Source organism: Saccopteryx leptura, chromosome 2, assembly GCF_036850995.1.
Source record: "Saccopteryx leptura isolate mSacLep1 chromosome 2, mSacLep1_pri_phased_curated, whole genome shotgun sequence".
Taxonomy (NCBI): Eukaryota; Metazoa; Chordata; class Mammalia; order Chiroptera; family Emballonuridae; genus Saccopteryx; species Saccopteryx leptura.
In genome coordinates, this window is record NC_089504.1 from 272,959,408 (window position 1) to 272,972,829 (window position 13,422).

General features: G+C 40.2%; 1 protein-coding gene across 2 annotated transcripts in view; it reads right to left on the reverse strand.

Annotated features, from left to right (window-relative positions):
- The window catches only part of SYT14 (synaptotagmin 14), a 188,821-nt gene extending 178,559 nt beyond the window's left edge, over positions 1-10,262 (reverse strand). Inside the window, exon 1 of one of the 2 annotated variants that reach the window (XM_066366061.1) lies at positions 10,206-10,262. In XM_066366061.1, coding sequence (XP_066222158.1) covers positions 10,206-10,218 — 13 coding nt within the window. In that variant the 5' untranslated portion in view covers positions 10,219-10,262. The remainder of the gene's footprint in view (positions 1-10,205) is intronic. The other variant, XM_066366062.1, reaches the window with a different exon arrangement.
- Positions 10,263-13,422: the final 3,160 nt, after the last annotated feature.

Genomic DNA, 13,422 nt, shown 5'->3' on the forward strand with positions numbered 1-13,422 from the left:
AGAATGATTCTGAAACCAAGTCTACAATTGGTAGGAAAAAAACAGAGAGACTTTAACAAAACATATCTGCTACAGTCAAGAGAGGGAGAAACAGTTCCATGCATCTGCTATTCACAATTGAGATGACGGATAGATGATGCCTGGTCCATGGTGAGCACCCTAAAATGTTCATTCCCTTTACATTCCTCACAGGTAGAATACAAAATTCAGAAAAAATTTAGATTTGCCCTAGAAACAGAGAACACTCAATGTTTTCTTCCCTTCCACAGCATCAATTATTTCATTTCAAACACCCTCCCGAGTAAATATTCCTAAGTAAATGTTCATCTTCTAATACTTCTTAATTTGTCCTCTTTTTAGAATTTTTCTTTAAAAAAAATTTTCAGATTTCTAAATCTCTGAGAATTATCCTTCCAAATTAGAATTCCTTTACTTTTTTGGTACTAAACAATTACTGTAGATTTAAAAGTCTGAATTATTATATTTACTTTTTTTTTAGTTTTTTTTAAAATTTTATTTATTTACTTTTTACAGAGACAGAGAGCGAGTCAGAGAGAGGGATAGACAGGGACAGACAGACAAGAACGGAGAGAGATGAGAAGCATCAATCATTAGTTTTTCATTGCGCGTTGCGACACCTTAGTTGTTCATTGATTGCTCTCTCAACATTGCCTTCTACCCCCACTCTACAGTTGCTGCTACAGAATTGGTATACAGGATAAAAAACTACTTCCTATCTTGGGGTGGTTATTATTATGACTTTACAAATGAATTTATTTTAATCTTTTTCTTGGAAGATTAACAAGCACAAGGTTTACAAAGAAAATACTAGGTGGTGCAGACTTTAAAATGGAAGAAACCACGGTTTTTCTACAATACCGTGCTTTCCATTAGGGACTAAAATTGGTGTTATTCTTTGAAGGACTCAATTAGGGACAAAACTAGAAAGAGTCTAGTGATTATTGACTGATAGAAATGGGTTAAATTGATGGGGTGAATTGACAGTATTAATAGGGAATATTTAAAGTTCATTGTTCATTGATTGCCTTGACCGTGGGCCTTCAGCAGACCGAGCAATCCCTTGCTGAAGCCAGTGACATTGGGTTCAAGCTGGTGGGCTCTTGCTCAAACCAGATGAGCCAACACTCAAGCTGATGACCTCGGGGTCTCGAACTCGGGTCCTCTGCATCCCAGTCCGACGCTCTATCCACTGCGCCATCACCTGGTCAGGTCAGGCACTTTTATTTATTTATTTTTATTTATTTATTTATTTTACAGAGACAGAGAGAGAGTCAGAGAGAGAAATAGAGACAGACAGGAACAGAGAGATGAGAAGCATCAATCATCAGTTTTTCATTGCGACACCTTAGTTGTTCCTTGATTGCTTTCTCATATGTGCCTTGACCGTGGGCCTTCAACAGACCGAGTAACCCCTTGCTCAAGCCAGAGCGACCTTGGGTCCAAGCTGATGAGCTTTGCTCAAACCAGATGAGCCCGCGCTCAAGCTGGTGACCTTGGGGTCTCGAACCTGGGTCCTATGCGTCCCAGTCCGACACTCTATCCACTGCGCCACCGCCTGGTCAGGCCTATATTTACTTTTATGAACTCACTTTATGTTATATTCCTATCCAATAACAGCCTAAACTCTTAAGACACACACTTCAGCATCACAGAGAGGAACCAGCTATATCTCTTTTCAAAACATCTCAGAGCAGTTTATAATTTGCAACTCATACTAAATATCCATTTTGATACACAGTATCTCTTTTGATCCATATATGTGCCTACGAATTAAATAATTTTTTTTAGGTGTAAGTTTTATCATTTACAAGTAAATTTACTGTCCACAAATGTAATCTTTTGCCACTTTTGAGCCACTTTTAATTCAGTATTTTAATTATGCTTTTGAGTGTCAGAGCCCATTAAGATAGTAACATAAAGCCCTGAATACGTATGTGCTCACAAAAAGGATAATGTTATATCTAATTTTCTAGTTAACTGAGAACACCTTTTTGTTTTGACTACTGCACCAGATCATTTTTTAAAACTACTAATATGCATTATTGCATTAGTAAGTTCAGAATACTGAAGATAATTTAATATTTCATTAAAATCCTCTATCTCTTGATGACTCAAAATATTACTGTAAACAGCAATTCTAATACAGCTCTCAAAATGTGAAAATAAAATAAAAAACTGTTTTGGGCCCTGGCCAGTTAGCTCAGTGGAAGAGCATCCGCCCAGCACGAAGATGTTCTGGGTTCCATTCTCAGCCAGGGCACACAGGAGAAGTGACCATCTGCTTTTACAACCCCTCCCCGCCCCCTCCAGCAGCCATGGCTTGATTGGCTTGAGTGAGTTGGCCCTGGGTGCTGAGGATGGCTCCATGGCCTTGCCTCAGGTGTCAAAATTAGCTCAGTTGCTGAACAACAGAGCAACACCCAGATGAACAGAGCATCACCCAACAGGGGGTTTGCCAGGTGGATCCCAGTCAGGGAGTATGCAGGAACCTGTCTCTCTGCTGCCCCTGCTCTCACTCTATAAAAAAAAAAAAGAAACTTTTTTGAATATACATATAGATCCCAGAAGTTTGTTTTTAAATAAATTCCTAATAACAGCTTTCTGTGTTGCCATAGCATTTTGTTTCTAAAAAAAGTAAATTTCCCTGGCCAGTTGGCTCAGTGGTAGAGCATTGGACCGGCATGTAGAAATCCTGGGTTCGATTCCCAGCCAGGGCACAAAGAAGCGCCCATCTGCTTCTCCACCCCTCCCCCTCTCCTTTCTCTATATCTCTCTCTTCCCCTCCTGCAGCCAAGGCTCCACTGGAGCAAAGCTGGCTCGGGTGCTGAGGATGGCTCCATGGCCTCCGCCTCAGGTGCTAGAATGGCTCCAGTTGCATTGGAGCAACACCCTAGATGGGCAAAGCATTGCCCCTAGTGGGCATGCTGAATGGATTCCAGTCAGGCGCATGTGGAGTCTGTCTCTCTGCCTCACGGCTTCTCACTTCAGAAAAATACAAAAAATAAAAAATAAAAATTTTAAAAAGTAAATCAATGGTTCCTATTTGTCATGTTTCAATTAAGATTTTACTACATATACAAAATATGCATATAAATATTTTACCACATACAACTATGCATATAATCATAGTAGTTTGTTCAATCCTATATAAGCATTTCCATGTTAGGTATTAATTGGCTAGGATTTGCAGCAGAAATAATGAAGGCAGCTAAATGGAAGTCAAATCCATGAAGACAGTCTACTGACTACTAAACATATGTACATACAAACACTGTATTCAATTAAAGAAAGAAGTATGCAAACAGTATTACTTCAACAGATTATGTAAGTCAGTCAATGTGTGGTTCTCTCTCTGCTTTCCATATTGGCATTCGATGTTGCACTCTAATACTACCTAAAACAACAAAATATGAAACACAACTATTTCTCTAGTATTCCCTACTTCTCACTAATTTTGTTTAGTGAATTATAAAAGGAACCTTAAGTAAATTATAAATTACTAAAAAGTACTTGCAGAAGTCTCTGAACATACCTACCTAATATCCAAACATGTCTTAAATGTCTATGAAACATCAGAAAGTTTTTTCCTGCCAAAAGTCAAAGTATCCGCTGTAAAAACATCATTGACTAAACTGAACTGTTAATCCTCTCAAAATAAAACTGTTCAAAAATTGCCTCACTCTGCCATAAACTGTGGATAGGTATGACTAATTACAATATCCATTATTACAATGTAAAAATATCTTTAAATAATAAGATGGAAAGCAAAACAGGAGTGTGATATTTTCCCTCAAGACTAATAATATTTATATAATATGTTTGCTTTTTTTTATTCAATATTTTAAATGGCTTTTGGAAGTCTAAATTTTGCGTTGGAAATCTTAAGAGTCACAACAGATCTTCAAAGGCATCTCAGAACTGTACTGATGATTTAAAAAATATATGTGAAGTGAAATAAACCAGTCAGAAAAAGACAAATACTGTATGATCTTATTTATATGTGGAATCTAATGAACAAAATAAACTGATGATCAAAATGGAAACAGGCATGGATACATGGAACAGACTGACAGCTGTCAGAGGGGAGGTGGGTTGGGGGACTGGATAAAAGGTGAAGGGGTTAAGGAAAAAATATTTTATATATAATCATTTTATACACACACACACACACACACACACACACACACAGATACAGACAACAGTGTGGTGATAGCCAGAGGGAAAGTGGGTTGGGGGTAGGTGAGGTGGGCAAAGGTGGGGAAAATGGGGATGAAAAGAGACTTTGCTGGGGGCGATGGGCACACAATGCAGTGTGCAGATGATGTTTTACTGAGTTGTACACTTGAAATCTGTATGGTTTTGTGAACCAATGTCACCTCAATAAATTCAATAAAAATTGTTTTAATAAAAACATGGTTAATTATAAGGTGGCATTATGAATAAAAGGTGCATACATACACACACACACATTATAATTTACTCTTCTTTTATCATTTTAAAAAATGCTACTCATAGAGGATAAGTGGTTCAAGTTAAAACACACCATGTTAACTCCCTGGCTGGGTAGCCCTGCTGGTTAGGACATCATCCTAATATGCCAAGGGCACAGGTTAAATCCCCAGCAGGGCATATTCAAGACTCAACCAAGGAATACATTAATAAGTGTAACAATAAATCAATGTTTCTTTTTTTCCTCTCTCGCTCCCTTCTCTCTAAAAATCAATTAAAAAATAAAATATAGCAAGTTAACAATAAAGATGAATATTTTTACTTCACAAAACATTGCTGCAAGGAGTCTTCTGATATTCTTATGGAAGAGACAGAAGAATGTGGGCATCCTGACCTGTGGTGGCACAGTGGATAAAGCGTTGACCTGGAATGCTGAGGTCACCGCTTCGAAACCCTGGGCTTGCCTGGTCAAGGATCATGTGAGAAGCAACTATGACTTGATGCTTCTCATTCTCCGCCCCCCCTATTCCCTTCCTCTCTCTCTCTCTCCTCTCTCTAAAATAAATACATAAATAAATAAATAGAATGTGAGCTGGATGAAAGGAGGGCATAGGCCAGATCTTTAAAGACCAGCTTTATCTTGAAGTTTTAAATAATGTGGGTTTGTGTTTTACAAAGTTTAGAAAATGGATTAGAAGGACCTTCAAGACTGGCACTTAGAAGCCTAATTAGGAAACTAATACAAGTCTCTTAATGAGAGATAGGGAGTAAACTCAAGTATAAGGACTAAGCATCATAAATTAATTTAAGATATAGAATTAGCAGAACAAGATGTGTGTGGGGGGGAATTATACCATAATTATAATCAATCTGGATTGATTTTCTCAGATTTCTAACTCAGATGCCCGGTTATTTAAAATGCTAGTCAGATGGTAAATTTGCATGGAGTGGGGAGTATGGAGGCTAGATTTGGTGCCTGAGAAGACAGCTTTAGTTTGGGACATTCTGAATGTTGCAAGCTAAACAGTATGGATTACTATGGGACATACAAAATATCTAACTAATATCTGGAAGTATAAACTAGAAAATTTCTCTGCATTTTTAATTTATTAGCTATGAATTTTTTGTTTATTCAAAAAGTAGACTAGGATGAGTAAATAGAAGTTACTGAATGACAGATTTTTGGTCAAATACATCTGGGCAATGGATGCAATCAATGTAGATAATGTATAACATTCCATTATAACAATTAAAAAACCATATGTTGAGTACATACTATAGGAGTACAAAAACAAATAAGACATTATCCTCTAGGAATTTACAATCAGAATGAGAATACAAATTTATAAACAAGTGATTACAAAATTACTCAGTGTGTACAATTACAGCAGTGTGTACAGAGAATGAGAATATGGTTAGGAATGGAAACACAAAGAACATTAGGTTACAATGATGAAGAGAAGAGACTGAGAAGTAATTCATCAAGAAAGGAAAATTTCGAAAAACAAAATAGTCAACACTGTCAGACTGACAGAAGGCAATACTAGAAGAGTTAATAACTTGGATAACAATTACAGGTCTTGATAGAGTAGGCCAATGATTTTCAACTGGTGTGGCAAAGAATTTTTAGAACGTGCAATACCTGACTATTCAGTCAAGGGCACTGAACCTCTTTTCCCTTAGATTGACAAATAAAAAAATGACAACAGCTAATACAACAATAACTGTCCAGTGTGAATGCCCTGTCTTGAACCATAAATATATAGGTCATATAATAGAATGGCATCTTATTGGTCACGTCATATAATAAAATTGCACCTGATTGGTTAATTCTCAGTACAAGAAATACTTATATGCAAGTACAGGCACCTGATTTTTGAAAAAGCCACTTAAGAGCAAAGAGCAAAAAGGATAAGTAATTATCAAGATTTTTTTGGTAAGTCAATCAAAATTATATCTAATTTTCTTGTCAGATATGGTATTTTTTGGTGTGCTACAGAATTTTAGTGATTAGTTTATGTGTGTCATGAAATAAAAAAGGTTGAAATCTACTGGGCAAGGCTAAACCCATGATTCCCATCCTGGTATCACCAGATCTTTAGGATAACAATAAGGATCGGTAAACTACTCTTAGTAACTAAATATGCCTTTTCTTTTTTTTTTTTTTAGAGAGAGAGTAAGGAAGAAAGAAACAGACAGGAACATCAACAAAACTGTTCCTGTATGGGCCCTGACTGGGGACTGAACCAACAAACTTGAGCTCTGGGACAACACTCCAACAATTTCAAAATGCTTTTTAAATTTTTTTAAATTTTATAAGACTACCTTCTTCACCTCTGAATGAAATTATATTAGCTCAGTGTGGTAATACCATCTATATTTGTCTGAAGTACTGATTAGCAGTGATCTGTCTGACTGATAAAAGAAAATGATTACTTAGTATTATAAAGTAAGAATTTTACACAGAGGAAAAAATAAAAGTAACCCTTAGGACTTAAATGTCTAAACTCATGGCTAAAATGTTGGACCAGAGCTAAAAGAGTATGCCTACCAGATGTAAACGATCTGTTTTTCAATTCAAAACACTAGTCAGCTAGGGAAGAGACTGAAGACACATGACTTGACAGTACTGTATCCAGGTGAAAGAGATTCCTGTGGTTCTGGTTGGTTGCAGTTCATCCTCACCTTATACTAATAACAACAGTATGATCCACAAGTCAGGGAGTGAGATTAATTTTAATATGCTATTCAACAATACATCTGGAATAGAATATCATATTCCAAACTTTAAAACATACAACTACAGACCATCCTGAAGAATGCGATGTTTTGCCTAGAAAAGAAAATGCTGAAGAGTTGTCTTCAAATGAGAGAAAGGATGTCATGCACAAGACAACAGTGGACTTGTAATTTATTTCTCCAGAAAGCAGAACTAGAATGAGTACATAGACAGGCGTTACAGCTGAGGCGGATTTAATGGTGAGCACACCAGGCGTGTGCCCTGGGTCCTGTCTTCTGAAGGGCCCCACAAAACCACAACTTGACACTTTTCTCTAATGACACCATGTTTGGTTTCATATGTGCAATTTTAACATTAATAGTACACAATATTTTTTATTTATTTAAAAATATGGTTAGCATGTATTTTTATTTTCCCTGTCTTTCTCATTTTTTTAAGGGGCCCAATATTTTCTTCTGTGCCCAGGGCCTCAACCAACCTTAATCTGCCTCTGCATTACTGAATGGTACATTTTTGGTCAAACAAAAACACTTTACAAACTACAAGAATTACAATTCCACACTGACATATATTGTTCAATGTTCAGTCATATGAATTCAATGAACTCAACATCTTTGAATGTTTTTATACAAAAGGAGGACAATCCATCTCTTGGTGTTTACACTCTATACAATTGCATGGTTACAACTACCTGTCTCCCTCACCAGAACATGTGCTCTTTGAGGACAGGAATGTGGTTTTACTCATCTTTACAGCCCCATAGTGTCTAGCTTAGAACATTTATGTGTCAATAAATCTACTGAATTAGCTGAATGACGTGTATTAAATGTTTTTTGTTTTATTTTTTTAGATTTTATTTATTAATTTTTGGAGGGAGGTGGGATAGAGAGAGAAAGATAGGAAGCGTGAGAAAGAGAGGGGAGAAGTGGGAAGTATGTGCCTTGACCGGGCAAGCCCAATGATTCAAACTGGTGACCTCAGCATTCTAGGTCTATGCTTTATCCACTGTGCCACCCCAGGTCAGGAGTGATTGGATGTTTTAAGAACCACTTCAATGGGAAGAATGTTGGATGAGATGCCTAAAATTCTAAGTTGTCCCCGGTACAAAGTTCTCATTCAGAGCTCATTTGCTTCATAATACAGTGTTAAAAAATCTGCTTCAGTACCTGAAAAACAGCATTTAGACTAATCTAACCTGATGTATTTATTTAAAATGCTAATATTAACTAGAAAAGACATAATTCCTAACCTTTATATTATGAAACCTTACACAAATGCTTAAGTATAAAATTATTTACAAGAGTATCTCAAACACAGAAGAATCTCTAGAATATTTGAATTTAACAACCTTTTTGTTTAAACATACAACAGTAGTAGGTAGAGCAAAATGCCATCAGTTGATATGAAAAAGGAATCAATCACATTTAACTACCCAGGAGGGGAAGAAGAACTCAGAAAAAGAGAGAAAACTGCAAAATATTTTAAGAAATTACAAGTTATAGGATCAGATCTAGATACTATTTAGCGAATTCTTCCATACTCTCTACATAATTCTTTTTTACCTTTGTCGCATCAGAAGAAATTCTACCACAAATTGGTTGGGGAAACAAAATACAAAATGTAAATCAGGGAATTTGGCTTCTTGATTTTTAAGCTCTAGTAAAAAGTACAGTGACAAAAAAGGTTGAAATTACTGATCTAGATAACAAGAATATCAAGGATTACAGGTAGATTTTATTCCCTGTGCATCATTTCAGCTAAAGTAGATATTTAAAATTGTATGAATGTCCAATCAACCTCTTAAGTAAATAAGATAAATGTAAACACACAGTTAAAGCAATTTTGGAGTCCACAGGATGGGACAAAAAGGAGCCCCCAAGATGTATACTACTAGTGTGACTGGCCACAAACACGGCGTCTTGAAAAGTTTTACTTAAGGATCACATACAGTTTAGACTAATAACAAGCTATAGGTACCTTGCACATCTGTACAGATGAATACACACACACGGGGAAATTTTACAAACTACTTTGTTTGAGTTCATATAAGAGATAGGAGCAGGGAGATGCTGCACTCTTCCACATAAGTATCCTAGGTGTGTGATACTAATTTTCACAACATCCTCCTTGAAAACAAAGCAAAATGTAGACACTTCATTCCAGTTACGTTTTTGAAACAAGAGAAAAATACACTTTAGTGCTGACTACCTTATCCAGAAACTTAATTTATTAAACTCCTTTTTTGAAAATATGAGTGCTATCGGCACTGTAACAGTGGATTGAAATATACACAGGATTCTAAGAGTGTGTACTTGTTGTAAAGATGTATTTACCTCTTTCGGAGAGAAAAAGAGCAGTTTTATTACTAAAAAATAAAATAAAATAAAAACAAAAGAAGAAAGGAAGAAAAAGAAAGAAAAGAACACCTGAAGAGGAAATTAACCTCACTACAAATTTCCTGGTCCCCTCCCACAGAACGGAAGGGGACCGGCCGAAGCGCCCGCAGCCCCGCGCCGGCTCCAGCACGCACTGAGGAGGGCTCGGTCCGGGACAGCGAAGCTGAACTCCCAGTTCGGGAGGAAGGCCACTGCGGGACGACGGTTTGCTGGAGCGAGGTCGATGGAAAGGGGTCCACCGGCCGGCCGGAGCTCCCCAGCCCGTCCCGCGGGGTCCGCCACGCCGCACCGGAGCCCCTCTTGGCGCCGCCAGGAGGAAGCGGCGGCCGGGCACCGTACCTGTCAGCGGGCCGGCTCCTCCCAGCTCCCGGCCGAGGCCGACGGATGCGCGAAGGCCGAGCGAGCGGGCGAGCGAGTGGCGGACCTGCGGCGCCGCTCCGCCCACCCGCCTCCCGGGACGCGGTCGGGACCCCTGCGCTCCTCAGCCCGCCCCCCGCCCTCAGGAGGCTGCCCCACCCGCGACGCGGCCTCGGGGCGCCCCGGGCCCCCGCCCCAGGAGTGTTCCCCCTCCTCCCTTCCCGCGACCGGCCTCCACTTACCTTCAATCGCCATGATGTGCTGGCCACGGACCGCACCAACTAGACGGCGGGGGCGGGGGCGCGGGCGGGCGTGAGCGCGGAGGACGCCCCGAGGCCGCCGGCGGGAGGGGCGGGACCGGCCCGCAATCGCCGGGCTGCGCGGCTCGCAGCGGGGCTGAGGGAGGGGCGGCTTGGGCGGGGCGGAGGAGTGCCGCCGGCGCGGGCTGCGGAGGGAATGGAACCTTCCCGGGCCGCCGCCGGCACGTGACGCGGCCCCGCCCCCACCCCGCCGCCCCCACAGCGCCTCGCGCCGTGATTCAAAACAGGTGCCCCGGCATCCGCACCTGAGACCGACCCGAGACACACTGAGCATGTGCAGGCGGCGCGACCCCGCTTGTCCCGGGGCTTCCCTGGGCCTGGACCACTGCGGAGGGGCCCGCTGCTCCGGCGCGTGCAGCATCCGAAGTCGGGAGGGAAGTGGGGGAAGTATGTGTGGTCAGGACCATGGACAGGTCTCCTCGGTGGAAGACTGGGCTCACGGATTCCCTCCCACCCGGGAAGTCTCTGAGATTGTGTAATCTGAAGATGTTTTTTGTCTTGCTTTGCCTGAATTGGCCAAACACGCGCCTCAGATCTCTGCTATGGGGTGGAGAGACAGCTAGTTGGCAAACAGGAACACGAAGAGAGGGATCCTGAGGACAACAGCTTCTCTCTCCCTCTCTCTCTGCCTCCCTCTCCTCTTTCTCCTCCTCTCTGTCACACGCACGCGCACGCGCACACACAGGTGCTCGCACACTTCACCCCTTAGCCTGACTCCTGATACAGCTTACCACCACCCTGAGTCTGGTTCTCCCTTTCAAACTAGGAGTTGGCATTTGTCTACTACACATTATAAACACGCATTTAAGGCCACACAAAAGTAGGGATCAGACAAACGTTTGACAAAGGTCCTGAAAAGCATGCCACATGCCGATTTTTAAACTTCGCAAATCTCTGAGCATTATGAACAGTCACAGGCAAGCCTGAACACAGCAACAATTGGCCCCTTAATTTTTATCCGAGGTACTTGACCCACTCGGCCATGTACCCCACTCTGAGCTTTATTTGGTACTCTGAGGACACAATCAATGGCATAAACACTACTGAGGAATGGAGAGTTAGTGCTTCTTCCCTGTGAAGAAAATGGTAACTTCTAGTGCAAAATTGCTTATATTGGGCAGTAATACAAAGAAGATATTTTGCACGTATGTAAATGAGGTTAGACTGTAAATCTAGAGCAGAAACTTTCACTGCCTTTATGTAATCTCTTCCTCTGTCTGGGTTTATGCTTAATTGACATTCATTCTGTACCATTTTTATTTGTTCAGTCAATATTTATTGAATCAGGCACTGTGCTAAAATCAGGCTTATACGCAAGAACTGTTATTGAAGGATCAAATAAAATACCATTGTACTCAGAAAGTATTTAAATTGTCTATATTTTAGGAAAGCTCTGTGTGTGTTTACCATCAGTATCCATTAGATTCAAGTAAAATATATGCAGTGCCAAAGATATTTTCTCCACGCAACTTCCTTTAAAACAATCTTGAACTCCAAGGCATTGGTCTGAACTTGAAACCACAGTTCTGGGTTGTGGTTCCTGACTAGCTCTGAATAATCAAATTGTTAAACTTTTTAAAAATTTCATACTAAAAGCCAGAAAAAATTATCATTTCATTGCCAACTACATAAGTTACTATATATATGACCAAGTTATGTGAGCATCCATAACCCAGGTTCATGTCACAACAGTTTGCTCAGAAAATTAGTCTGTGTGTGTCTGGTGAACTTGAGCCAAACTTGTCAAATCTGAGAATTTAGGCTAAGGCTGGCTGCTCAATATTGATGATGATTATAATGCAGATTATAATGCAGAATTATTCCTGCCAACATTGTCTTTTTATAATCCCCTTTTTTTTTTTTCTTTTTTTTTTTTTTCATTTTTCATTTTTCTGAAGCTGGAAACGGGGAGAGACAGTCAGACAGACTCCCTCATGCGCCCGACCGGGATCCACCCGGCACGCCCACCATGGGGCGATGCTCTGCCCACCAGGGGGCGATGCTCTGCCCATCCTGGGCGTTGCCATGTTGTGACCAGAGCCACTCTAGCGCCTGAGGCAGAGGCCACAGAGCCATCCCCAGCTCCCGGGCCATCTTTGCTCCAATGGAGCCTTGGCTGCGGGAGGGGAAGAGAGAGACAGAGAGGAAAGTGCGGCGGAGGGGTGGAGAAGCAAATGGGCACTTCTCCTTTGTGCCCTGGCTGGGAATCGAACCCGGGTCCTCCGCACGCTAGGCCGACGCTATAATCCCCTTTTTGAAAGGCTTTATTCATTTTTAGAGAGGGGAGAGAGATATATAGAGAAAGAGAGAGAAGGGACAGAGGAGCAGGAAGCATCAACTTCCATGTGCCTTGACAAGGCAAGCCCAGAGTTTTAAACCAGCAACCTCAGCGTTCCAGGTCAACACTCTATTCATTGTGCCACCACAGGTCAGGCCAACATTGTCTTTTAAAAAACAAAAACAAAAAAACTGTTCTCCAAATACTAGTTGGAAAATTTCAGTGAGATTAGTGTTGGACAATATCATATGGCTTACCTTAACTTTCAAAATAGCTTCTGAATTTGCTTAGCAGCCACTTGGAATTGAGATTTAGCTTCTTCTAAAGTCCTATTTATAAATTGGTTCCTATTTATGCTACTGGTTTGATACTTTTAATTTGGGGGAATGTCAATCATTTATAATTTAAATGTTTTATATCTTATTAACTACACATCCTAACTAATGACACAATTTTTTTCTAATTTTGACCTTATACCTTTAAACTTTTAGTCTGTGATGCAGTATGCACTAGGGAATGTTCAAGAACTGCTTCATTTTGTTGTTCTCTAGTAATTAATTATATTTTAAAACAGTTTCCAAGCATACAGCTCAAGCAATTAACTAATTTGATCATCATATGTTGTGGAGTTACTTAGGAGCTAAAATAGGAAGAAGAAAATTTTAAAAAGTCAAAGTAATTCCCTTCCTTGAAACTAGGAAATGGGAATGTGTTTTTGGTATTTCAAGTTTCAACTCAGTATTTCATAGAAATATTATTTTAAATGATAGTTTGACTTCCAAGAGGACCACAAAGCTTAATTTATTGAGTGGTATGGCTGCAATATCAGTAGAAAAAGAAAATACTGAAACTGAATCATGT